The sequence below is a fragment of the Lagopus leucura genome, unplaced genomic scaffold (assembly GCF_019238085.1).
Source record: "Lagopus leucura isolate 7727_CA_CO unplaced genomic scaffold, USGS_WTPT01 Super-Scaffold_702, whole genome shotgun sequence".
In the NCBI taxonomy this organism is placed as follows: domain Eukaryota; kingdom Metazoa; phylum Chordata; class Aves; order Galliformes; family Phasianidae; genus Lagopus; species Lagopus leucura.
In genome coordinates, this window is record NW_024962254.1 from 5055450 (window position 1) to 5082962 (window position 27513).

At 43.4% G+C, this 27513-nt stretch overlaps 1 protein-coding gene across 1 annotated transcript; it reads left to right on the forward strand.

Moving 5' to 3' along the window:
- The first annotated feature begins 16 nt into the window (after positions 1 to 16).
- LOC122175087 (prolylcarboxypeptidase) lies at positions 17 to 27509 on the forward strand. The gene is made up of 9 exons (XM_042862496.1): positions 17 to 226; positions 15924 to 16064; positions 17325 to 17426; positions 18865 to 19046; positions 19783 to 19940; positions 20679 to 20851; positions 21162 to 21326; positions 21783 to 21970; positions 25484 to 27509. The coding sequence occupies exons 1-9, from the start codon at positions 89 to 91 to the stop codon at positions 25686 to 25688; spliced, it is 1452 nt and encodes a 483-aa protein (XP_042718430.1). The 5' UTR covers positions 17 to 88; the 3' UTR covers positions 25689 to 27509.
- Positions 27510 to 27513: the final 4 nt, after the last annotated feature.

Here is a 27513-nt window from a genome sequence, read left to right on the forward strand (position 1 = left end):
AGGGGAGGCGCCTCCCCCCAGCCGCCGGCGAGCGGGCGGGCCGTCTATAAAGCCGCGGGCCGGTGGCTAGTTCCTGTTCAGCCTGGCGATGCTACAGATGCTGTGTCTGCGGCTCCTCCTGCTTCTCTTTTTCCTTGGGTCACTCGGCGCGCTCCTTGCTCCCCGCCGCCGCCGGGGGATCGCGCCGCTGCCCGCCCCGTACGTCACGCGGTACCTCACGCAGCAGGTAGGAGCCCGCCGGGCTGCGGGTCGTGAGGAGAGCCGGGCTGTGGGGAATCGTGATGGGATAGGCTGTGCTTGAGGGGTTGCTGTTGTGGGCATCTTTGTAGCCGTGTCCAAAGCTCCGTAGTACGTCCTGAGTTGTCATCTGTACGCTGATAGCGTTTCCGTGTTTGAATGGGTGGCTTTTGTTCGTTGCAAATGTGGAAGAGATTTCTGTTGTTAATCTGAGCTTTGTTTTGCTGTCAGCTCCGACGGTTCTCAGTTTGTTGGCAATATCTATTGCACGTGTACAATACAGGGGAATCCACGACTATTAGGTGACTTAGGAGGCAAGGGACCTTAAAGGCCGTCTTGTCCCAATCCTTTGCTGAGGGCTGTGTTGCCACCTGCTGGATCTGGCTGCTCAGAGCCCTATCCAACCTGGGGCCATACAAGTGTTAGTGTGCTCCGCTTGAAACCTGCTTGTTTTTATGCCTTCTCCAAAGCAGTCAGCAGCTCCTTCTGACACGTCCGGGAATGTCTGCATCTTGATCTTCTACCTCATCTTGTATGGTGGTAATGGTTCTTATTAACTGGGATGCATGGTGAGAGGAAAGGATGCCTTGTAGTAGTGTCTGGCTTTGTCTGGGGGCAGGCATGTAGCCTCTCTTTGAATCTCATGCCCTGGGCTAAACAGGGGAGCTGTGGGTGATCAAAGCACAGAGTTGTGAGAATAAAACATTTCTTGTTAAATTTATAGGAGGTGACTTCATAATGGAGGCTTCTTCAGCCTGGAGATGTGAAGGCTTAGGAGAGACCTTATTGTGGCCTTACAGTACTTGAGAGGAGCTTATAAACAGAAGGATGAATAACTCTTTACATGGGTGAATAGTGATAGGGCAAGGGGAATCAGTTTTAAACTAGAAGAGAGGGTATTTAGACTAGATGTCAGGGGAGTTTTTTTTTCTTTTAGCAAGAGCTTGGTCAGGAACAGGCTGCCGAGAGGAGCTGTGGATGCCCCATATCTGGGATGCTCAAGGCCAGGCTGGATGGGGCCCTGGGCAGCCTGTGCTGGTGCTTGATTTAATGGATGGCAACCCTGCCATATGCTGCTGGAAGATTTGAACTAGATGATGTTGGAAGTCCCTTCCGAGCTATTCTGTGCTTTCAGAGAGAACAGTTAAGAAAAACATAAAAATGAAATAATTTTAGTGACTAGGTCTTTGTTGTTAGTAGTGAGAGGTGGCCAGGGAGCTGTGTTAGTGGGGAAACTTGCACTGGGATTTCATTTGTCTGTAGTCTGTTTCTGGTGTGTGCATAGTCTTCTTTTGGGGGTCTGTCTGCATAGCCTATGGTATTTCGGGTTGAGAACTTCTCTATTGAATGCTTTTCTGATGTTCAGGTAGTGGTTTGGGTTCCTCTTTTAATAATTCTGAAACTCATTGCCCCATAGGAAACCACAGATACCTTCTGCAACCTGAGGTCTGTATTGGCCAGGATATCAATCTGGTAGTAGTGTTGTAACTTAAAGCATGACACATAACTGTAGCATGCTGGTTGTTACCTATTGCTGCTCTAATATTGATGGTAATCATTCTGTGCCACAATCTGAATTGCTCTTTGTCACAGTGGTGCTGCACTTCTGACCTCACCCCTATTCAGTTTGTGGTGTCACTTGGTTATTGTTGGGTGCCATGTAGCTGACAGCAAAATGACAGAGCTGCTGTGTGCCTGAGTTCTGTGGATTTAGGGGTAGATAAATGTTGAGAGATGGGAAGGGAAAATCCCAGTGACTTTGTTCTAAAGATGTTGGCAGATCTTGCTTCCTTCAGTCTTTTCCAAGTTTCCTTTCCTTACTGCAAACAGAATGATACTGTCTGTGAGTACCTGCTATGGGAAAGAGGGTTCCTGCTTAACCATAGGGTGGGACATAAAACTTCTTTATTGGTAGCACAGCATGCAGGACCCATGCTACATATAGGACAGGCAACAGCAGAAGGCTGCTGTCTGGAAATTCATAATTGCATTGTGGCTGTGTAATGGAATATAAACACTATGATTATGATAACTATGTTTATGATATCAACTAGGGCTGGTGATACTTTGCTTGTTGATGTTTAATTGTTTACAGTGAAGTTGCTCAGGGCTTGAATCATCTGCCCCTGTTCCATGCTGCTGTTTCTTTTGTAGCTGAAGTTTATTCTTGTTGTTTATCATGTTGATGAGTTTATTATCACTTGGCAGTACGTATGCACTATAAAAACAACTCGACAGTACAGCAAAATCTGCTGTAATAAAAGAAATGTTTCTTACACATTTGTATTTAAAAAACACCAGTACTTGCACACAGGACAACTTTGTGAAGTATAGATAGTGGTTTTCTTGAACCTCATCACTTAAAATGTCACCCATTGAGCACTGTAAATCATTCATTAGTGTTGCACTCTGGAGAACAGAGTTTCAGAAGCTGAAAACTTCAATGTAGAATCACAGTCTAAGTGGAACTTCTTGGCATAGAGACCTTTAGCATTGCCTGGAGGTTTAGTGACAGCATATGCTGATGCCTGAATTAAGCCTGGCGTTTGCCTGCTTTCCTAAACATGGGGAAGTAAAGGGTTCATAGTTAACTTGCATTGAAGTTCCTCCTGTTTGCTATGCCAAGTGTCTGGCATCCTTGACAACAGGGTTAAAGTCTAGAACTCAGAGAAGTCAAGCAGTGTCTGTCAGTGTGACTGGGATCTTAGCCTGTGTGTGCCCTGGTCTGTGTCCCTAATGATCTTAATTATTTTGGCTTGGGGGTGGGGGATGATGACACTTTTTCCTTGGTATGCAGCTGATGCCTTTAAGGCCTCTACTTCTCCAATTTACTAATGACACTACCTGGATAGAAAGATCACTCGTGCTGCCACAAATAGGTATGCAGCCTTTGGATGAGGAACTGCCATCATCCACATCTTTAGTCAACAAGCTGTGTCTGTACTGAGGAAGCTGATCTCTTTTACAGTTCTGTTAGGCTAGTGTGGCTTCTATTGGTAAGACTGGCCTTTCTTATGCTTTAGTATTTTGCTCATGAACTGTGGTTGGTGTATTAAATGAAGCCTTTTTTAAAATGAACTTAAATATGTAAAAATGTATGGAGGTACGAGTAGAAGGCCAATCTGAATAGCCCTTTTGTAGGCAGCTGTGGCAGTGACCACAATGAAGAGTCACTGGAAAGACACTGAAGCATTTGAGAGCTGTCTCCTCCAAGTAGAGATAATCTCACGATGGGGAGGGCTTGGAGTCAGGCAGCTTTTCTAACTTTCAGGGAGCCTTTTCTTGCACCTCTGGATTCCTGTTTTCAATGCACCTACCAGCATTATAAAAAGTGAAGCCTAAAAATTTTTGATGCACTAAATGTGGTACTGAGTGGACAATAGCTTGAATTTAGTGAAATTTAAAGGCTTCTCTGTGATAAGCTGGCTTTTTTGAAAAGAGTGAATCATAGAATCACAGAGGTTGGAAAAGACATCCAAGATCATCCAGTCCAACCATCCACCTATCACCAATATTTCCTGGTTATGCAGGAGGCTGATCCCTGTCTTTCCACAGCCTCCCTTAAGGCAGTTGTAGAGAGGAACAGGGACTCCCCCGGTTCTCCTCTTCTCCAGACTAAATAATCCCAGTTCCTTCAGCTGATCCTTGTAAGATTTGTGCTCCAGACCCCTCATATCTGCGTTGCCCTTTTCTGGACACACTCCAGGGCCTCGATGTCTTGTAGTGACAGACCCAGAACTGAACACGGCACTCGAGGTGCACCTCATGAGAGCTGAGTACGGAGGGATGATCACCTCCCTGCTCCTGCTGGCAACACTGTCTGATACAAGCCAGTATGCCATTGGCCTTCATGGCCACCTGAGCATGCTGCTGACTCGTGTTCAGGTGAGTGTTGACCATCACCCTTGGCTCCATTTCTTTCACACAGTCTTACAGCCACTCTGCCCCAAACCTGTACCATTGCTTGGGGTTGTGGTGGCCAAAGTGCAGGACCTGGCACTTGGTCTTGTTGAGCTTCAGCCCAGCTACCCAGCCTGTCCAGATTCCTCTGTGTTGCCTGCCTACCCCCATGCAGATTGGCACTTCCTCCCAGCTTGGTGTCAACTGCAAACTTACTGAGGGTGCACTCAATGCCCTCATCCAAGTTCTCAGTGGAGGTACTAAACAGGACAGCCCCGTACTGGCTCCTGGAGAACACTGCTCAGGACTGTTGGCCAGCTGGCTTTAACTCCATTCACCACCCAGGCCTCCATCCTCTTCTTTACCCAGCAAAGAGCCACAGGCTGCCAGCTTCTCCAGCAGAATAGTGTGGGACAGTGTCAGAGGTGAAATCTAGCTGGACTGTGTCAAGAGCCTTTCCCTCATCCACCAAGCAGGTCATTCGATCACAGAAGGAGATCAGGTTGGTTAAGTAGGACTTACCTATTGTGAACCCTTGCTGATAGGGCCTGTTCTCCTGGTTGTCCTGCATGTGGTGTGATCTCACTCAAGATGATGTGCTCCGTAACCTTCCCTGGCACTGAGGTCTCCTGTAGTTCTCCAGATCCTCCTTGCATCCCTTCTTGTAGATGCGAGCCTCTGGAACCTCTCGAGTTGATCAGGAATGCTGATTGCCAATGCAAAGGGCTTGGCAGTTACCTCCATCAGCTCCCCTGGCACCCTCAAGTGGATTCCATCTGGCCCCATGGACTTGTGGCAGCCCAGGTGGAGTAGTAGGTATCTCTAACTGTTCCCATCTGAATTCTGGGGAGTTTATTCTGCAACCCATCCAAGACTTTCAGATCAGGGGATAGAGTACCCTGAGGGTAATTGATCTGACTTAGCCCTCCTCTTAGTGTTCATATATTTGTTATAAAGTAGTGTTATCTTTTACTCCAGTGGCCAAGTAGAGTTGAGGACTTTTGCCTTTCTAAATTTCTCCCTGCATATCCTTTGTGCTTCTTTGTAGTCTTCCCGAGTTGCTTCCCCCTTCTTCCACAGGAGGTAGGCTTGTTTTGTTTTGTTTTTTTTTCCTGGAGCCTCAGGAAAGGTCTTCAGTTCATTCATACCTGCCTTCTTCCCCTCTGGCTCATCTTGCAGCACAGGGGCAGATTGCTCTGCACTTTTAAGACTTCCTTCTTGAGGAGCATTCAGTCTTCTTTGACCCCTTTACCCTTCAGAAGCAAATCCAAGGGATCCTCCCTACCAGGGTCCTAAGTAGTTCAAAGTCTGCCCTCCAGAAGTCCAAGGCAGCAGTTCTGCTGTTCCCCTCCTGACTTCACCAAGAATTGAGAGTTCTGAGTGCATGTGATGCCTCTTCCATCAATTTAATAATTGATGACCGTGTAAGACGTAATGTGGTGATGGCTTTTCTCCACAATCCCACGTTGTGTGCCCATCTCTTATTCTGTAAGCAGCTATGAATTGGCCTAAGAACCAACGTAGCATGTACATATAAACTGCTGTTCAGCAAGGTTCTGCGTCTGTTCCTCCTGTCAGATTATTTCAAGCTAAGACACATGTATTTTGTGGCCATTTCCAGAAGATTGGTTTTGGTTGCATTGAGTCACTTCTAGATTTCATAGCTTAGTAAATGCATGTAAAGGTCTGTGCTCACATTGTGTATATGTAAAAGGAAGCTAGCTCTTCACGCTTCAGAAGTAATGCAGTTTGATCTCTTCTGGCTACACCAGGTTTCTTTAATGTCTATCTTGTGTTACAGGCTGAAGCTTTAAAGGATGGATGATAAAAGTATAGAATTATAGAATGGCCTTGGTTGAAAAAGAAAAGGGTTTCAACCCCCTGCTATGTGCAGGGTTGCCAACCACCAGACCAGGCTGCCCAGAGCCACATCCAGCCTGGCCTTGAATGCCTCCAGGCATGGGGCATCCACAGCCTCCTTGGGCAGCCTGTTCAGAGGAGACCTCATTGCACTCTACAGCTTCCTGAAGGGAGGCTGTGATGAGGAGGGGTTTGGCCTCTTCTCCCAGGCAACAAACAGGACCTGAGGAGATGGGGAAATGAGGAAAGTTGTACCAGAGGAGGTTTAGGTTAGACGTAAGGAAGAACTTTTTGTCTCAGAGAGTGGTCGGGCACTGGAATGGCTGCCCAGGGAGGTGGTGGAGTCGCCGTCCCTGGCAGTGTTCAAGAGGCGCCTGGATGAGGAGCTGTGAGATATGGTTCAGTAGCTTGTAGTACTAACAGGAATGGGAGGGTGGTTGGACTAGATGATCTTATAGGTCCCTTCCAACCTTGTGATTCTATGATTCTATGTTTTATAGAAGTGCCAGTTCAGAAAAAGCCAGTGATTCCTGGAGTTGTTCTGCTCTTGACTGTGAGGCACAAATTTTCTTGAAGATACTGAAGCAGATTGAAATCAGCATTTTAATTCTGAGTAGCAGTTATTTGGCAGCCTTTTGTGACTCAGGTTGGTGTCTCAGAATAGTAACAAGCATTGGGAATGGTTAAAAAAAAAAAAAAGTTTGGCATGTCTGGCAAGACAACACTTTTAACTTCTGGTAAAGGAAAAAACACGAGATTTTTGTACATAATTTTAATTGGCACCAAGGGGCTGTGACAGCATGCAGAACAGTGGTGCTGATGATTGTATTTTGAGGTGCAGTACTTGGCGTGTATGTTTTACTCATCAAGCAGTACAGGAGTACTTGGCAGCTCTTACTCTGTGATTTCACAGTGTGATTTGAAACGGGAGCTGTAAGCTATAAAGCAGGCCTATAAGCAGAAACAATAGCAGTCATTCAATGCACAGGAAAACAGGGAAGTACTTGTTAGAGCTTGTCAGTGAAGTTTTATTTTTATGCACTACTTATCTGAGGGTCACAATGCAGACATAATCTGCTCAAATTAGGCAGGAAACACTTAATTTCCTCACAACTTGCAGTCTCTTCAGTCAAGTGAGCAGTTTGTAGGAAGGGCTACAGAAAGCATTGCTTGCTCCCGTCTCTGAAAATAAGCATCTTTATCTCAAGCTTTAACCATTTAAAAGCTGTAGTGGATCTCTGAAGGATTTCCATCAGTCCTTTTTTTTAATAAAGAAGGTCTAAGGGACTAAAGAATAAAGAAATCTACGTGTGGCTGAAGTAGCAAGCAGTTCATAAACCAGGTATGCATGAGGTCTTAGCAGAGAGCAATCCTGCTAATGTGGTTGAAGCTTCCTTGTGTTACCTTACCATGCCAATCGCCCGAGCTGTTGCACTGGTTTGTTTCTTTAGGTCTTCAAAATCTGAAGAAACACCTACGTTTTCTTTTTTCTGTAAGTTCTGGAATATGTAGGCTTCGTATCTGAAGCAGCTGAACCTAGAAGGAAATCAATCAAAAAAGCAGGCTGAACTTAGTGATCTTCTGTATGTCTTCCTAAAGGTTACTTTGTCCCCTAGGCGCAGGAAGTCAGAATTCAACATGGATGGAAGAATGGAAACAGTGTTTCTTTTCAGCACAGTTAGTAGAGGCTGTCCTCCTGGCTCTGTGATAGGGGGTTAATTTTCTTTAATTACTCAATGCTGACCTCTGGGCTTGGTTCAGCCCTTCTGGGAAGGTGTTTGTGGAGGAAAGCCTAGGAAGAATCTCTGGACAAGGGCTGTTCACTGAAAGGCCTGGATGTGTGGGATGCTGGTGCAGGAGCTGCTGTGTGATACCTGCTGTGGCTTCTGCCTCTCCCTGTTGATAAGGACACACTTGGTGCATCTCCTTTCATTTCTGGTAAACTTATTCTGCTTCCAAGGGGAGTAAATCCTGCATTGTGAAGCAAGAGGAGGTCCTGACAACTTTCTAAAAGCATCCACAAAGGGACTGAATCTGCAGAAGAGGTAGTTGTAGGCGGTAGTTTCCGTGCAGCAATTTCCCTTTAAGACAACAGGAACAGAAAGTGATGGGTATTCAGCCCCCTGCCTTCCTTAGGACTTGGACTGAGGCCAGACTGAACTAAAGGAAGTGGGTGAAAGCAGAACTAGCACTAGTAAACTTCTGATTTATACCTCAAACCAGCAGCTTGTTTTTCCTTGCTGCCTGACTTCCTGAAAATGAGTTCTTCCACAAAGCTGTTAAAAACCACAGGCTGATCTGAAAATCAATGGCAAATGCCTGGCCACCTACAAATGTAGAGTTTTCAGTCCTTTAAGTCACACCAGGGTGAAATGAGGAGTTCCTGTAGCTCCTAAGCAGTGGCTTCTGTCCTACAAACTAATGGCAATTAGTATTTTGCAGAATTGGTAGTTATTAAAGAAATGATCCACAGTGGCAAGTGTGAAGTCCCTAGCACTTGGTTGGTCTCAGATGGAGCTATGCAGAACCTTTTAGTTCAGTGAATGGCAGCAGCTTGGGTTTTTTTCAGTGCTTTGTCTAACTAGGAGAAGAGCTGGATGGATAACGGTAGTTTTTCTGCTTATGTGCACTTCAACTGAGTTTTTCCATGGATTACCTGAGTAGTGTGGGATTTGTTGTAGAAAAGAAAAGATGGTAGTGATTGAGCTGCAGCTGAGAGAGAAATAGCTGTGAAAATATGGGAAGTAAAACTGATGCAGCTTGAGTTGAACCTCTAAGAAAGCAGCAGGTTTTTAGCAGCTTTTTGGGGAGGGGCAGAGATCAACTGAGCAGAACTGGAACATAGGTTTTATACTGATTAATCTGTGACATCTTGAAAGGATATACACATTTTGTTTTTCCTCCTAATGTTAATGATGTGATACATTTGTAATGATGTGAGAGATGTGTAATTTGGTCTGGAAAGAGGATGGAAAAAGTTACAGGCCTCTGCCTGTGATGGATCTGAGAGACCTTTCACAAGAGTGCCTCTGCTGGCATTGTGCATTTTGGTGCATGTCAGCTTTGTGCTTTGGATGATAGAGCACAGACCTGTTCATCTGTACTCCTTACTCCATACCCTGTCCCGTTGAAGAATTTGGGCAGGATAATAATGCCTTGACCAGAAGCATCGATGTCATTAACTTTTGGTGAGTGGATTGCCTGTTTGTTCTAAACTTATGTAGCTGATGAACTCGCAGCAACACAAGCTCACTGCTGCTTTGAGCTGAGAGCAGGGTTGAGGAGAGTGGGCAGGAAAGCTGATTGCAGTGGTTTTCATCAGCTGCCTTGCCCACACGTTGCCTCTCTTCTGCTGCAGCTTCACCACCCTGGAGTCTGGGGCCAAAAATATGGGGAGGGTGTGAAACCTCTTGGGTTGTCCTACCAGCTGGATAGCATCCTGTGATTGCTGGAAGGTTCTGCAGCATTCATTTGAAGCCTGAATGATTTGTGAAGTTCTTCCTGGTCAGGAGGACCTGAGGTATCAGCTGTGGTAGGATGCTGCTAATAGTTTATGGAAGTAGGAATTCATTTGTTTGTGATCCCAATAGTTGCTTTGATTCCTGAAATAAAAATAACTTTTCATCCATACCATGTTTGGAAACTGTTTATTTCTAACGAGGGCTGACCTGAGCAGCCTGGTGCTTTCCTACAGCACATCCTGTAGCTGTTTAATGTTCCTTGGTCTTTTTCATTTAAGTGCTTCGTCCAAACTGTGTGTCACTGGGCAGGGGTAGAGTTCCTGTCTGAGGCTTTCCTCATCACTGCTTTTTAATTACTAAAGTGATAAATGAGTGCCAAAACCAGACTTCCTTAAGCAGCTTCAGCCTCCCTAGAGCAGATGACATGGTTCCTGCAGGGCAAAAAGAGCTTCAGTAAGATACACAAAACATGATTGGAGTCAAAGGGCAGCGTGTTCACAAGGACAGAGTCACAATTGGGGAGATCCTTCCATTACAAGGATTTTGAACCTCCCAACTCAAATCTGGCCTCGCTGAGTAATGGAAACTTGCTGTTTTTCTACATAAAATGGAAGTTGGAATCTATAGACAAGAAGTTTGTGTATTACATCTGCATGCTTTATTATTACATGTAACAGGTAAAATTAGATCTAATGACAAAAACCTAAATTGCTATAAAACTTCTGAATTATAGGGAATATGAAAGATTGCAGTGACATCAGGATTGTCACTGAATTCCAATTTGATTTATTTGTAGGACTTTGAAGTTAGTGGGTCAGTGTAGCCTGATGCAAGAGAATGCAGCATCACTGTGCTCTTCCAGAGAGCTTCAGTTGATCAGGTATGTCAGGACTGGTGCTGATCTTCAATCTCTGGTGTCCCTTACACAAACAGCAGCCTAGTGAGAAAAGAATGCAGAATTCAGTTGGTGAGTGCTTCGTAGAACGTCTCTTTCTACACTTTTAAGATGGAAACATTAAAATAAAGCTTATCTTTTTATTTTTGTTAAGTCACTTGGGGCAATCTGAGATCATGAATCTCATGACTGAGTGAGATGAAACTCAAGGGCTGTCTTACATAAGCATGTACAGTAAGAGGAAGTAAAGCAGTAAGAATGGTGTTGGGGAGACAAATATGTTCACGTTTTATTTAGTTTTTTTATCTCTGTTTCTGTGTCTCTTTAAAGAGGTAGTTGGTGTGTGTATTTCTAGTGGTACTCTATTGCTGCAGTGGTTTTTAGGAGCTGGAATATTTAACTGCACATCACTGCACTTGCAACAAAACTTTGGGCCTCACTAAATACAACTATACAGAGATGGCAGGGCAGTCTCTGCCTTCTTGAACTTCCAACTTAGATGGAGGAAGCAAAGAGGAAACAAAGCAAGTAGGGCCAGGGGTCTCCCAGCCTGCTGGGAGTGAAGCTGGGCGTAGCAACACGGTGGTGAAATCCCAGGGAGGCTGATGCCTGCTGCTCACACAGGAGGATATCCTCAGCCTATCCTGCATCTTCCTGTCCTCAGGAAATAATTCAGACAGGATGAGCACTGAAAACAACTCCATCACCACTTAATCCTTAATCTTCTGGCTTTTCACCAGTAAAACAACTGACTCAGCTTCAGGTGAGACATCTAAATTTGGAGAAATAATGCTGTCACATAGAAAATTGAAATGAGGCATGTCAGGAAGGCTGTGCTTGAGCACTTGCCAGAGTTTCAAAAGTGTAAAACCATCAGGCATAGATTTTCCACCACTGATGACCTTAAAATCTTTTTGTTAGATACTACATACTGTGTTAGATACATAGCTACTCTATGAGTTGTTATCTCTTTTTGGAAAAGCCTCAGCTTTTTTTAGGGCCACAAAGATGATTGGAAGGCTGGAGCACCTTTCCTATGATGGAAGGTTGGTGGAACTGAGGTTGTTAAGTCTGGAGAAGAGAAGGCTTCAGGGAGGCCTTGTCATGGCCTTCTACTACTTGAAGGGAGCTTATAAGCAAAAGTTGGGGGAATAAGAGAATTGCAGAGATTGGAAGGGGCCTCAGGAGATCAAGTCCTACCCCCTGCCAAAGCAGTTCCCTATAATGGGTCATACAGGTAGGCATCCAGACAGGTCTTGAATATCTCCAGAGAAGAAGACTCCACAACAGTTCTGGGTACTCTGTCACCCTTACTGTAAAAGAAGTTTGCATGTATGTATGAATCTTCCTATTTTAGTTTTAGGCCATTGCTCCTTGTCTTGTCACTACACACTACCAAGAAGAACATGGCCTGATCCACTTCATCCGCTTGCCTCCCACCTCCCTTCAGATATTTATAAACATTAGTCTGATCTCCCCTCAGCCATCTTTTCCCCAGACTGAGCAGACCCAGATTACTCAGCCTTCCCTCACGTGAGAGATGCTCCAAGCCCTTTGATGGACTCCTTCTAGGAGATCCCTGTCTTTCTTGAGCTGGGGAGCCATGAACTAGACACACTATTCCAAATGTGGCCTCACTGGGGCAGAGTAGAGAGAGGAAGGATGACCTCCCTCGATCTGCTGGCTGCACTTCTACATGGTATGTTAGCAATAAGACAAGGGGGAATGGCTTTAAAATGAAAGGGGGGAGACTTATGTTATGTGTCAGGAACAAATAATTTACTTGGGGCAGTGAGGCCCTGGCACAGTTACCTGAGAAGCTGTGGATGCTCCATCCCTGGAGGTGCTCAAGGTCAGGTTGAATGGGCCCTAGGCAGACTGAACTGGTGGGGGGCACCCAGCCCACAGCAGGGGGTTGGAACTGGATGTTGATTGTGTTCCCTTCCAACGCAAGCCACACTGATTTTGCTCTCTGTAATTATTAATGACCTTAAGGTGCTGCTGAGAAGGAAGTGGGTTTTAGCCCATGTGTCCTGTTTTGCTGTTACACTTCACTCAGTACCACAGGCTCTGAGTATATTAAGCAAACATCTGTGCAATAACTGATGAACATCTGTTGTGCCTTTTTTCTTCTTTCCTGGAGGAAATGTGTGTAGCAGGGTGTCTTGTTTTGGGAAGTCCATTTAAAATAAAACAAAAAAAACCCACCTATTTAGAAAGAAGTCCTCTTTGAGAGGTCCACATAAGCACAGGGCATGTGCACATCCAAGGTAAGGTCAGATAACTGTGCCACATTCTTCATGCAGATGGCAGAGAGGTGGAACAAGCCGGAGATGGCTCTTCATCCTGAGCAGATGAGATGTGCTGGAGGAAGTTTTGTTGAGCTGAAAGATCAAAGCTGCTGGCTCAAGCCTTCTGAGACAGAATGGCCCACGTGGCTGTGAGCCTGCCTGTGTTTTTAATGAACCTCAGTGAGTGCAGTTCTCAGCAGCTGTGGCCAGACTTTACTCAGGAGGCAGCTGGCTCCAGGTTGCAGCCATGTCACAGTGTGTTGTGTTTATACGTGTATCTTCCCCAAATGTTTTGCAAGTCTTTCAGGCCAAAGAAATTCTTCTTTTGGGAAGAAATAGGGTGATTTCTTTTTTTATTTAAACTAGATTCCTGAAGACTTTCCTACGTGGAAATGAAGTTGTCTTCTTGCTCTCTTTGCCTCTTACTTGTTGCTCTCCAAAGTATTCTCCTGCATCCTGCAGGTGACAGAAGCTTGCCTTACATTTATTTGTGACTTCTTGCTTCCAGTACTCCTCCTTTTTCTACTTGAATCCTTTTATCAGAATCTGGTTCTGTGGCAGAGATGCTGTTCTGGTGATGCAACAGAACAGCAAAGAGATCCATTAATCCAAAATTAAAAAGAAGGCAACATTTGAAGAGTCTCATGATTTCTGGAGCGAGGATTATTGCACAGCTTTTTGCTGTCACAAAAATTAAAAGTAACCCTCATATGTGGTAATATACCTTAACCACTGTTATTGTTAACCAGCTAGGGTATTGTCCTGGGGGGAAAAGGAAAACAAAACAGCTGAATACACTTTTCCTTGTATGTTCTATTCTGTCTAATTGAGCTTGAATGGCTTACTTATTTTGCATAGGAGTGGGAAAGAAATTTTCTGGTTCAACTTTTTAATAAAATCTGACTTAGTTTAGGTGTTAGCCTGTGTGTCGTGTACTCTTTGCGTGGAGTTTGACGTGTTTGTATTTGATACAGTATGGGGAAAGAAACTCACTCAGGGCTGCCTGCTCTGATTCAGCAATGCAGTGGTGCGCTGTGGCTACACAACAGCTCCACCTGCTGTTTTTTCTCGTGTGTTTCTGTCTGGTTTTTTTCACTAGGCTGCCTCCACTGAAGATTTTTATTCATAACCTTGCAGGTCAGGAGAACTGAATATGTTTTGTGTAGCATCATAGTTTGTACTCTGGCTTCAGGCAGAGAGGATGGAGAATCAAGCTTTAAGGCAAGACGTTCAGTTTGAGGTGATCCCATAAAAAGCAGATAGGACATGTAAGCCTATTTTCCTGATGTGGTTTTTAACTGTCTAGAATCATAGAATGGCTTGGGTTGGAAGAGGCCTTTAAGATCATGTAGTTCCAACCCCCTGCTATAGGCAGGGACACCTCCCTCTAGACCAGGGTGCTCACAGCCCCATCCAGCCTGGCTGTGAATGCATCCACAGCCTCACTGGGTAACCTGTTCCAGTGTCTCACCACCCTCACAATGAAGAATTTCTTCCTCCATCTAGTTGTGCTTTGTTGGAGTTTATTAAACTTTGTTAACTTGTTAGATCAGCTTTATTTAATCTCTCTTTAATTGCTTCAGGGTTTTAGGATCAAAGACTTTTGTGTACTGATCTTGTGTGTCCGATCTACAAATCACTCTTGATTATGGCTGATGTAGAAAGTGAACTTAAATTTAACAGTAACTGTGCAAACAAAAAAGGAGCAGGTGAGTTGTTGGTGTAAAATAAGCTCAGCATATGTTTTTGGTACTGGAATTCAGTGAATAAACCCTAAGGGTGTGCATGATAACATGCATGTACTTATACAAATAGGGAGCAAACTGTAAAACAAACAGGAAAAAAATGTAAATAACTTAGCTGTATTTCAGCAGCCATGAAGTTGGCTTATTTAGGATGAGGAGCCTGTCCTATGTGCCAAGGCAATGCACGGGTCAGGCAGTGGACTGTATCCGCTGTCCTCTTGCTTCAGGCTCACCAGAGTTCTCCCTGAACTTTGAAAGTGGGGGAAAATACATCTTGCAGCAACGTGTAACGTAAATTCCTGCACTCTCTATCCCAAACTGTACCTAAACATGTGGTGCAGAGAGATTGGATCCTGCAGATCCGGAGCTGGGCTGCTTTTCCTGAGCTGTCGAGGGAAATGAGCCTTTGGATTTGTGTATGTCTTGCTTTTTAACACTAACTTGAGGGTGTTCTCCAAATGAAATGTAGTTCTGAGAGCATCTGAGGTTTGACAGTTGTCGATACAAAGGCAGATGGCTGAGCAGAGGTGCTCAAGCCAGCAGATGTCAGGCTGCTACCGCAAGCAGCAGTATGAAAGGGAAGAAATGGTGCGTTCTGCTAATGGAAGTCAAATCATAGTAGAGATCATCTTCAGCTGATGACCAAAAGTGGTGCTGATCTGGGAATACATGGAAATTAGCATAGCTCTCCTGTTTAGTAAAAGCATGGGTAGGTATCTTTCTTCCAGAATAACATCCTGCCCGTGCAGGAGCTAACTTTAAAAGCAATTTTAATGAATGTTTGGTGAAGGGGAATAGTGCATACAAAGCAATATGAGGGAAGGCTGAAAAACTGACCTGCAAGGTTGGAAGTGAATTTCTAATAAGACAAACCCCACAGCTTCATTGCCTCAAGTTGTGAGTAGGGCAACTTAAAGTATTTCTAGGGCAGTGGCAAGAAGAAGAACTGGGGAGGCTGTGTGAATTACTGAAAAATTACAAGGATTGGAGGAAAAGCACTTAGTAAAACTACTGGAAAAGTCTTCTCAATAGAGAGAATCAGTATTTTTCTAAGAATAAAAAGTAAACATATTCTAACAGTGAATATATTCTAAGGTAAGTTAACATATTCTATTCTAATTCTGTTTGAATTTTGATGTTATGCCAAAAGAGTGAAGGAAGTCTTAAATAACAAGGTAAATCAGGAATTTTTCTAAGACTTTATGCACTGTCAGGCAGTGACCAATTTTCACTTCACAAAACTGAAATTAGACTTTACTGGTTGGGTGTGATACTGTTAATAGAGCACGTGGCTTTTATTTCTGAAGGTAAGTTTCGCCTTGACTGCGTAGACCTCTAACTTTTGTTGGCTTCCTTGCAAGGCAGAGGAATGTTGATACATTAGGAATCTGAGAATATAAATTAGTGTCTTTTATCCTTGTGAAACTCTTTCTTCTCTTTATTTTTCTTCTGCAATGTGACTGTCAGCACTTGTGCTGCGGATCCACGATCAATTTTCTCTTTCTGAAATTGGTGTTTTCCACTGTTTTGACAGATTGATCACTTTGGATTTGATCAAAATCTTACGTTCCAGCAGCGATATCTGATAGCAGATCAGCACTGGGAGAAAGACAATGGGCCAATACTGTTTTATACAGGCAATGAAGGAGACATCACGTGGTTCTGCAACAACACAGTACGTACAAATTAGATCCCTGATTTTTAAATTACAGTCCTCCTTTCCAGCAGTGACCTACTGAAAAATAAGGACAAGCAAGATAGCATCGGCATCATTTGAAGAGAACTTACAATTGTGGTTATGAGAGTTTCAGGAGAAAAAGTAAGCTGAAAAATATAGGAAAGATTTTAGGGGATTTGAGGTCCTGTTTGAAGTCCACAGAAATCAAAGGGAAGAACTTGCCTTAACTTCCTTGAGTGGTGAAGAACACTTGAGGAAACACTCTGTGGTGCCTGAAGCTAAGGATGAAAGAGTGTGGACCAAACTGCACCAATCTCACTGATTAGAATGCTTCTGAGTAAAAGGAGCTGGTTTGATTGCTTTATTTTATTTTCCTCTAAGAAAACTAAGGAAAATATCAAGTGAAATGAAGCTGCCTAGGAATTAAGAACAGATGCTTGTTCCCTTACAAAATCCTTGGAAGTTATTACTTCCCTGACATGCAAATAATAGAATCACTACAATTGGAAAAGTCCTCTAAGACCATCCAGTACAAACGTCCACCTATCACCTGTATTTCCCCACTAAGCCATGTCCCTCAGTACAATGTCTGAATGTTTCTTGCATGCCTCCAGGGTCAGTGATTCCATCACCTTCCTTTTACACAAAAGGGAGTGTAGGCATTTTTTTGCTACTTCACTATAAAATCCACTGGTGCAACAGGAGTTGGCATGTGCAGGTCTGAAGTAACCAAGGACTGCTTATGCGCTTTGTTCTGGCAGCTGGTGATTTGTGTGCCCCTCTGCATAACTGGTGGATGGCAAAATGTTGCTGTCACCAAGTAATGACAACTGGTTGTGATTACTTATCACTTGCCAATAAGTGTGTTTCAATTATCTATATTACTGCTCATTGCCAAAGAATTTTTTTCTGTACTGTAGTCCTAATTCAAACACACGTGCTGTTTTGCTTTTTGATTTCTTGGGAATTGATGTCGTGCTGTGTAGGAGCTGTGGCAGGATTGCCTTGAGCACACTTACAAAACAAAGATGCTGTAAAACATCAAGCAGTGTGCGTTTATATTTATCTGGGCAGTTGTCTACCTTCTGCATTTTGCCACTTCTGTGTTACTTTAAAACCAAATTGCAGTCTGTCTTTCTGGTTGTATTTTGATAGCGATATCTTACTCATCAAAGACCACATTCAAATAGACTGGAAGTAGGGACTTCTAAGCAAGGTCACTCAATCACTTTCAATGTCTGTTTTTTCTCCAATCAGGGTTTTATGTGGGATGTGGCTGAAGAACTTAATGCCATGTTAGTATTTGCTGAACATAGATATTATGGAGAATCCTTGCCCTTTGGAAACGAATCTTTCAGTGTAAGTGTTGTCTTTGCTTTCTTCTTTGGAGGTGTTCTATAAAAACAAAAATCTGCTTACTGTAATTCTTGTTGGTGCAACAACTTCTTGCCTGAGTAAGATATGCTAGAAATAAACAACTATCCTATTTTTGTAACTACTGATTACATATTTTAAGAAAATCTAGGATTTTCTAGCACCTCAAAGGACACCTGCAATAATTTAGTTTGTCAGGCACAATTTTATAACTCGATGTGCATAGAATCATAGAATGTTTGTGGCCACTCAGTAGTTTTACATAGGTTGTTTAGAATGTAATCCCTCTTACTTGTTTCTGTAGAATCATAGAATCACTCAGGTTGGAAAAGACCTTAAAAATCATTAAGTCCAACCACAACCTAACCATACAACTTTAATTCTAACAACCCTCTGCTAAATCATGTCCCTGAGCACCGCATCTAAATGGTTTTTAAACAGATCCAGGCATGGTGACTCAACCACCTCCCTGGGGAGCCTATTCCAGTGCTTAACAACCCTTTCTGTAAAGAAGTTTTTGCTGATATCCAGCCTAAACTTACCCTGGTGCAACTTGAGGCCATTTCCCCTTGTCCTGTCACCAGTGAGAAGAGACCAACCCTGCTCTTGCTGTGAGCAGCTTTCAGATATTGGAAGAGAGCAGTAAGGGCTTCCCTCAGCCTCCTTTTCCCCAGACTAAACAGCCCCAGTTCCTTCAATCTCTCCTTGTAGGGCACATTCTCCAAGCCCTTCACAAGCCTTGTTGCCCTTCTTTGGACCTGCTCCAGCACCTCCATGTCCTTTCTGTACTGCGGTGCCAAAACTGAACACAGTACTCAAGGTGGGGCCTCACCAGTACCAAGTACAGGGCAGGATGACTTCCCTGGTTCTGCTCACCACACCATTCCTGATACAGGCCAGGATGCCATTGGCCTTCTTGGCCACCTGGGCACACTGCTGGCTCATATTCAGCTGACTGTCCATCAGTACACCACGGTCCCTTTCCATCAAGCAGCTTTCCAGCCACTCCTCCTCAAGCCTGTAGGATTGCCTGGGGTTGTTGTGAGCACAGTGCAGGACCCGACACTTGTCCCTGTTGAAACTCATACAGTTAACCTTGGTCCATCGATGCAGTCTATCCAGATTCCTCTGTAGTGCCCTTCTCCCCTCTGGCAGGTCAACACTCAATCCCAACTCTCTCCCAAGTATCTGCAAACTTACTGAGGGTTCACTCAATCCCCTCATCAAGATCATTAATAAAGATGTTAAATAGAAGCAGCTCCAGTACTGAGCCCTGGGGAACACTGCTTGTGACCAGATGCCAACTGGATTCAACTCCACTGACCACAACTCCAGCCAGTGTTTCACCCAGAGAAGTAGTCTGGGGAAAAGAGACTGCTGCCACATATTGCTGTATAAAATGCTCCTGTGTTCTTTGTCTCAGGATTCCAAGCATCTGAATTACCTGACCTCAGAACAAGCTCTGGCAGACTTTGCAGTGCTAATTGAGTACTTAAAGAAGACCATTGCAGGAGCCCGACACAGTCCTGTCATAGCCATTGGAGGCTCTTATGGGGGAATGCTGGCAGCCTGGTTTCGGATGAAATACCCCCATGTGGTAGTTGGGTGAGTTTACTACTCTGCTCTGTGTTTGAGCAGGACATCTGTTACCTCTATGTCATAACTATTACAGTACTGGGAGAATTACTGTAATTCAAGCTGGCTTCAGTGTTGGAAGGACAAATTAAATCGCTTAGAATTTAGGAAAAGGTATTGTTTGCCTCAAAAGTTATTGTAGGTCAGTGGGTACTGGATAACCTACACTTTCAGAGATGTCTTATTGGGGATTTTTTTTTTTTTTTTTTTTACTCGAAAAGAAATAATTTGTAACATTGGCTTTATACCTCCTGGTGGCTTGAGACAGGTTTTTAATCTCTACAGTGCCTTGTTTCCACTGTAGGATACAAGAATAGTAATTGTGTTCCTGTTGCCTACTAGGGAGTAGTTCTGAGCAAAGGCTGTCTTCAGTTGAGTTTGCAAATGCCTAGCGAGAGAATTAGTTGCTAGATGACACTTAGCTTACTTTACTATTTGTCAGAATTTCCACTTGATATATTTACTGGTGTCTTTGCACTAGCTTCCAAGGCTTGTAACTTTCAGCAGCCTTTGTGTGTAGACTTACAGAAGAATTTTGCAGCAGTATGAGTTAGTTCATCCAGGGGTGAGTGTCTGAGTTGAATTATAAATGCTGCTTAAATAGTGGCTGTGGCAGAAGTATTGCCCAGAGGGCAGATAATCACATAGCAGGGATTCAGGATACATGCGTTTCTCCAAGCAGTTTTGGTTTTGTATTCATTTGCAGAGCACTGGCAGCCTCTGCCCCAATCTGGCAGTTTGGTGACTTGGTTCCCTGTGGTGCTTACTTTACCATAGTGACTAATGATTTCAAGAAGAGTGGAACTGGCTGCTCAGAAAGCATCCGGAATTCCTGGAGCGCCATTAACCACCTTTCCTCAACAGGTAAGACTTTACCACTAGCCTTCAAATGGCTGTAATGTTCAGGATTATGTTATGACTTCATAGTATCAGTGTCTTTGCATCGTGCCTTTAACCTGGAGATGTACAGGTGCTGGTGGTCAGTTTTCTCTATATTAAGCTATATTCTTGGATGTGTTCAGCACTGTTTTTGTAAGTGTCTGTTTTGTTGAAGCATGTGCTTTATTCACAAGTGGCAGAATTTGGAATCCAGAGCCAAACATCCAAGATCAGATGAGCTGACAGTCTTTTCTCTTAAAAATGAATAAATAAAACCTGGTAGGATGAGTTAGCCAATTCACATTAGGAAAGCTGAACTGGAGAAATTCTAGACCAGATAAAATAAAGAAAGCAAAGACAAGAAGAATTCTGAGATCCATTTCATACGTTGTAATTTGAGCTATCTGGATTGAAGCTTTTCATTTGTTGGTAGGTAACTGCTTTCTATCAAAAAAAAAAGAAGCCAAATAACCTGATCTTTGCTTCTTGGGTAATGCTGCCTGAACTGTGGCAGATCCATAAGCTGTAGTATTGAGGTTGCATTTCCCACCGATTTAGCAATGTTGAGTAAGTCTTAATCTGCTCTTGTATCCCACATGCTTGTATGTGGGGCAATTTCACCAGGTCAGTTACACTAAGTGAATTATTTAGTAGCAGCACAACTGACCAATGTGATAATGACACAAACATTTTAACTGTGATTTTTTTCTTTTTCTACTAAAGATGCAGGTTTACAGTGGCTTTCCAGGACATTTCACTTGTGCAGCCCATTGAAGAATCTTCAGGATGCTGCTATGTTGAAAAGTTGGCTGAGTGAAACATGGATAGACTTGGCTATGGTGGACTATCCCTATAAAGCTGATTTCTTACAGCCTCTACCAGCTTGGCCTATAAGGGTAATTGAGAACTGATGCTTTGGAGGAGTGATTAAAGCCTGGGCTTTTGAAGTCATTTCCACTTGGTTCCACTCTCCTCTCTTGGTTTGACTGACTGCCACAGGTTGCATCAAGAGCCAAGAATTTTTTTTAATCAGGAATTGTAAAGTTTCAGATTCTTTGTGATAGCATAGACTGCACAAACAGGGTGTATAGTAACATACAAAGATTCTAATAGTATTTTGAATGTACTTTGAAAAGAAAATTATATCCCATCAGGTATTGCGTATTTCTTGCAGATTTAGACTCCTATCTCTCCTCTTCATTGCAGGAAGTTTGCAAGTTCTTAAAGGACCCCAGTCTCTCTGACAAATTGTTGCTGCAGAATGTTTTCCAGGCAATAAACATCTACTACAATTATACAGGAGAAGCCTCCTGCTTTGACATGTCTGAGACTGCAACAAAGAATCTGGGCCAGTTGGGGTGGTACTATCAGGTGTGTGTTGTGTCCTCTTAAAATTGCACCTTGTTAAGTTTTTGGGGGGCTAGAGGAGATGGGAATTCATGTTACTGTTAAGATATTGGACCGGATACAAATTGAGGAGGTTGTGTAAGCACCAGTAAAGACCCTTCTTGTCTGTATATTGCTTTAAAAGAACCTCATTCTTCAAAAACATGGAAAATAAAAGGGATTACAGCAACGTTTCACAGGCAGTGTCATCAGTGATTCATGTTTGGAGAACATCTGAAAACAAAAGCCCAAGCTATATCTCTTTTTCTGTCTGGCTTGTCAGGAAATGTTTTTGCATGAAAGATGAGGCTTTTACTTGGCACGTATTGTGATAGCTTGATGGTAATCTCTAAACTCTGTGTGAGCCTCTGTATTTACATACTGCACAAATGGCTCCTGGACAGTTTCTCATTAACATCTTGTTGCTCTGCTCTCTCTCAGGTCTGCACAGAGATGGTGATGCCCATGTGCACAGATGGTGTCCATGACATGTTTGAGCCTCAGAAATGGGACTTTGAGGCACTTTCAGATGAATGTTTCAAGCTGTGGGGAGTGAGACCTCGCCCCTCTTGGATTCTTTCTATGTATGGAGGGAAAAACATCAGTTCACACAGCAACATCATCTTCAGGTGAGCCTTATTTGAATTGTCTTCTGGTAGTGATCTGTCTGCAGCATTCCAGCCGAATAAATCCAATTCTGTCCAATGTAAATTTCTTCCCCTTGGATTCCTTCTTATCTAGTGGCCAAAGTCCAGGTTTCTCATGCTGGTAAATCTGTCTTGCTTTTAAGAAGCCAGAGCACTGTCTCTTCCACGTAAAAGGGAAGTCTGAACAAGTTCTAGCTGCAACATAGGATCTTGATCACTAGAACTGTTGCTCTTGGTGATAGCCTTGTGGACTGCTAGTGTGACATTGCTCTTTAATCTTGATTTCAAAAAAAAAAAAAAAAGCATATTGGGGAGCTTTCATTTCCAGTTGCTGCTGTCTTTTAATGGTACATAAGCAAGTTTCAACAAAATCATGCAAGGTCTGAAAGTAAAAAGCTGTTCCTGTTGTGGTAAGGCATACAACTAATATAACAGCAGTGTCTAACACAACTTAGTACGTGAACAAAATGTAAAAATGTTTCAGTATAGTACAAAAATTGTGCATGCTTCTTGCTATTCAGTCTTTTTTTTTTTTTTTTTAATTCCTAAGGTTAAACCCTGCTCAGCTTTCAATAAAGGAAAGGTTCCTCTAACTGTACTTCTGCTGTGAAGGGATTCTAGTTGTGGACAGCTTAACACTTGGCTGTTCATTAGGGTCTTATGTGGTAGAGAGACATTTAATAAACCCAGCTGAAACCTGTGCCCTCAGGAGCTGTGATTCTGTACTCACTGCCAACAGCAGGCATCTCCTGGTTTACATTTTGTAAGGCCTTTTCAGGGAAAAAAGAAAACCCAACACTTAAAAGTTGGAATTAATGTCTTGGACTTGGTAAATAGTTGTCTATTTTAAAGTAAAAGTTGTCTTAAATTGGGATTCAGCTGTTAAATTCAGTCTGTTTGGCTCCAGAAGCCTGTTGATTTCCTTTCATTTGTCCTTTGCTGTTTCTGTCCCAGCAGGATACGTGCTCCAAAGTGAGAAATTTCACCCTGTTTGGAAAGCTTCAAATTTAGGGGAAAAAAAAAAAAAAAGTTGCTGTAACTTAATTCTTGTTATGTTGCTGATTTCCAGTGTTTCACAGACCTGTAGAGTAGAAACTGGCTTTGTAAGTGATAAACGAGCAAACAAATCTAAACAAGTGTTTCAGAATTTATGCCTACTGAAGGAGATTGAAATGAGAAAAGCTTGAACGCAACCAAATGCTGTGCACACAAAGCTTTGTGTGTCAAGCTGGGTTGCCTCTCTGCAAACAAACAGGTTGTCAACACTGTACATTTTGTATAAGAGCTCTTTATTCTCAAACACCAGAGCACTTTACAAAAAATATCCCTGTGTCTGCTGGGGGATGTGGCTCCCTGTGGGTTTAGAAGCACTGCATTAGTGTTGAGGAACTTGCACAACAGTTTTGCCCAGGAAGGGAAGAATGCTGCATCTGAACAGAACCACCATGGGGTGGATTCACCCAGCCATGCTGGGATTTGGCTGGTGTGCTCGCTGTTCTTGTTGTTCTTGCTGTTCCTCCCCCTGTAAGCTGCACATCACTCTGCAGATCCACTTTATATTGTACCACTCAGGCACCTTCTAAGAGTTACTTAATTAAGCTAGGTGCATCATACCTGGATGTTTCAGCTTCTGAGCTAAGGTACCCATCTGTCCAGGTCTGTATGGGAGGGGGAGGCTAACTGTGAAGGTTCTATCTTGAGAGATACTGGAGCAATCTGCAGAAGAAGGCATCACTGGAAGGGAAAAAAAAAAAGGAATAAAAAAAATGAAAGGCAAAGCAATGCCAGGCTGAAGAGAAAGGTGAGAAGTTCAAAAAACAGACAGGCAACTGTGAGGATGTACGTATTAAAAAGCATGCACAAACAGTTTCTGAGATTATGCAAAAGTCTCTCTTGATCTGGGTATAGCTCAAGGACTGAAGAGGCCCTGAAGATGTGGTAGGGAAGGAAACTTCTTGTGGGATAGGCGGGACCCTATCTATGCTGTCAGGAAGTATGGTGAATTAAAATCAGGGCTAGTGCTGATATTGTACATTGAGATTGCTTGCTCTGAAGCCCTACTTGCCTGACCACTGCAGAAAGGGAATTGCTGACTTATTTTACTTCTGCTTGCACCTGCAAACTTCTGTTCTGTGAGTTGGGCAACGATTATTCATGTGCGTGCTTAGCTTTAGCATAGGAATGATCCATTTCTGTTGGTACTCGCTATCTTCTGTAAATTGTGAGCCTTGGGATGACTTAATAGTGAGCCCTCTGTCTCCCCTCTCCTGGGCAGCTCTCACTTCTCAAACTGCGTCAGTGCCTCTGCTGCTGTCGTTTGGCAGGAGCTGCAGAGGATGCAGCCAGCAGCTCCCAGAAAAGCCAGGGATTGTTGTTTCCTCGTGGCATGCCTAGTTTCCATGTGACTGGGAGCAAAAGATCCAAGTCCACGTACGTCTTGAGTCTCTCAGCAACTCATCCCCCTGTTGCCAAGGTGCTCTGCTGATTCAGATGACCTTTTAAATCAAATGCTTTTTGCTTATTGGGCAGCTTTGTGTGCTTTTTCTCTTCCAGATGTAAAACATTTCTTTCACTTGCAATCATAGTTAAAAACACTGACAATTAAGAGCTGTGGAAATTGAGGACATTTGTTTTTTCTTTTTTTTCCTCTCCAGTGGAGAAACAAATGAAATCATAGATTCCATCACATTTTTTACTGTTATTTCTGCACTTTTTCACTTGTTATTGTCTGTGATTTCTGGTGTTGCCATGTGTTTTTTCTTTTTCTAGCATGCATCTCTGGCCCAACGTGTTCTCATTTCTTAGATATTTCTAGAAACTTTCACTGAAATACAGAAGCCAACATCTAATGCTTCTTTTTGTGGGTGGATCCAGTGTGTTAACTGAGGAACCAATCTAAAGTCACATAGTTTCATAAGCATATAGAAATTGCTTTCTTTATGAATTGAAATGGACCACTTCTGGGAAGAACAGTGCAGTAAAGGAAAATAACCCAGTAATCCCTACAACCTCTGAAGTCCAAAGCTAGGAATAAAAGATGCAAAACTTACTTCATTTCCACCATTGGCTTGTTCTGTGGACAGGACATGATTTGGAATTGGATTTGCAGCATGAGGAATGCGTTCATTGACTTGGAGAGGGAATTATATTAAATTCTTCCTGTCACAAAGGAAGAGTTGGAGGCAGGTTCAGGGGGACGTGAACTTTTCATGGCAAAGCCTCTGAGATGAATCTGTTGCCATCTCTCTGTGGCCCTACATGTTATTATAAGAACCAGCAAATAGTTTATGGTTACACTCTAGCCTTGTCTAAGCTACTGATAGCTGTATAACTGTTGGGAAGGCACCTCTGATGAGAGGTGGGCATGGGGCATGGAGGCAAGCATGAGGTCTGTTTCTATCATACATCTGCCAACTGGTTGAAAGTCCTCATGGAGATGTTGATATGAAGTGCAGCCTCGCTGCGGTGCCCTAATGAAGCATTAATTCCTTACAGCAATGGTGGCCTGGATCCATGGTCTGCAGGTGGAGTGACCCAGAACATCACAGACTCCCTCGTGGCAATTGTGATCCCAGATGGAGCTCATCACCTGGACCTGCGTAGCCGCAACCCTTGTGATCCCAAATCTGTGCAACAAGCTCGGGCTTTGGAAGTCCACTACATGAAGCAGTGGATTGCAAAGGCCAAGCACCAGCACTGAAGTGGTACTGTAACAACTGTGGCCATTATACCTCTGCTGGCTTTGCTGGGATCAGGGCCAGGCCTCGTTGTGCACGCTCTCAGTGTTCCCTTCCTGCTTCCTTATCTGTGTTGCAGCGCTCAGTGTTGCTCATGCCTACAAGAGAAGTAGGCAGCACACAGATAACCTTCAGTCAAAGTGTGTGGATTGAGCTACTGCTCTGTGTTGCTTTTTCCTTTGGCTTTTCCCCAATGCTGTACCTTACAGTAGAGTTTCTGTTCTAGGCTTGATGCCTTCCTTGCTGCGCTAGATGGCTGTCCTTACTGCTGGTGTATACAATGGATTAAAGAGCAGTGCTGTTCATGTTGATGCCAAACTCCCCGTGTTCAGTGGCATTGAATTTTGGACATCTCAGCCCTCAGCTGGTATAAATTGTCATGATAAGGGCACAGAGAATGAGGGAACAGAAATTATATCTTACTGCAACTGGAGAGGGAGGGAAGGCATGGGCAGAAGTGGGCTGTGAAGTTTGTAAGGAAAATGAACAGCCCCTACCCTTTGGAACTGATGCTGGGAAAGAAATCTTTATTTTTTAAACTAGCTTTCTGGAAGTTTATTAACATAGCTCCCTTAAGTGGCTTTTCCATTCTGTTCTACACTGGTCAGGGCTGGACCCGGACTCTTGCTCATAAGTGGCTGAGAATGCAGTCTGCATCAGTGTTTTCATTTCTTCCTTCGCTATCTATCCTATTCCTGAAATGCCACTGTGACGATGGTTGCCAAAGAAAACTGTGGGTGTGTTTTGTGTGTGTGTATGTGTATCTCCCACACACACTTAGCTTTTTTCAAATCAGGATGCTTTCAAAGCCATTCTCTTGAAGAGCAAGTGTGACACTTGTGCTGGGTAGATCTTACGAAGTGACAAATAATTGGGGCTGTGCCTTGTGTGGGTTCCTCCCTCCTCCCCATTCTGTGTATTGTTCAAATTCTGCATGATCTGTTTGCTGATGGCTCTTCAATAAAAGCCTTTAAAAAAAATTGTTTGCGGGACGAACTATTCAAAACACAGAATGCAGCTCCCCTCTTGGAGCGGGCTAAAGCATGGTGCTGAGCTCAACGAGCCAGGTGCACTGGGCTTTCTGTAAGGCTTCCAAACCAGACAAGCTGCCCTGATTCATGAGACAGCATATTTGACATTAATAAATGGCTGGGGCAGTCCCCTCATTTTCCAGCTTTGGCTTCATTCACACTGAAGCCCTTCTTCAGAAAGGCTTCTTTGCAGTTTAAAAGACAACTGCATTTCAGGAAGACTCAGGCAAGGCTTGTTGTCCTCAGGCTCTTAAAATTCCAACTTTGTTGAAAAGTTTTCTCAGCTTGGCTGATATGTCTGATAGTTCAGGATTTTCCTAAGACACCAAGTGCTTTTCTGTTAGCAGTCTCCTCTGGCCCTCAGGGAACAAAGTGAACACAATGTTGAAATTTAATCTTTTAATACATACCTGTGCATCTTTCCATTAGAGTTCCTGACATTTTCTCACCTTACTCTAACATATTAAATCTCAGCATAAATACTGTGTTTAAATCTGAATGTTTCATGCTCTGTTTTGAGCAAAGTACTTAGAGACTGTAGAATTACATTAACTGTTTTGAAGAAATCATATTTAAAACAAAAAAATCTTTCAGTTTTATTCATCCTTTTTCTGAACCTTGCTATCTGCCAGGCTTCAGCAGTGAGATTCTGTGACTCCAGTGCACTGTGGATCAGCATTTTGCAGCTTTGACCAGCTTATGATTTAGGTGACTTTCTTTCTGTTATCAGTTGTTCTTTTTTTTTTTTTTTTTCCTT

Bases quoted from the DNA above. Each gene is read 5' to 3' on its own strand.
- LOC122175087 (XM_042862496.1), top strand. From the start codon at position 89: ATGCTACAGATGCTGTGTCTGCGGCTCCTCCTGCTTCTCTTTTTCCTT. The intron at 19,941-20,678 runs GTAAGACTTTAC...TTTCTACTAAAG, and splicing joins TAACCACCTTTCCTCAACAG to ATGCAGGTTTACAGTGGCTT. The intron at 20,852-21,161 runs GTAATTGAGAAC...TCTTCATTGCAG, and splicing joins TACCAGCTTGGCCTATAAGG to GAAGTTTGCAAGTTCTTAAA.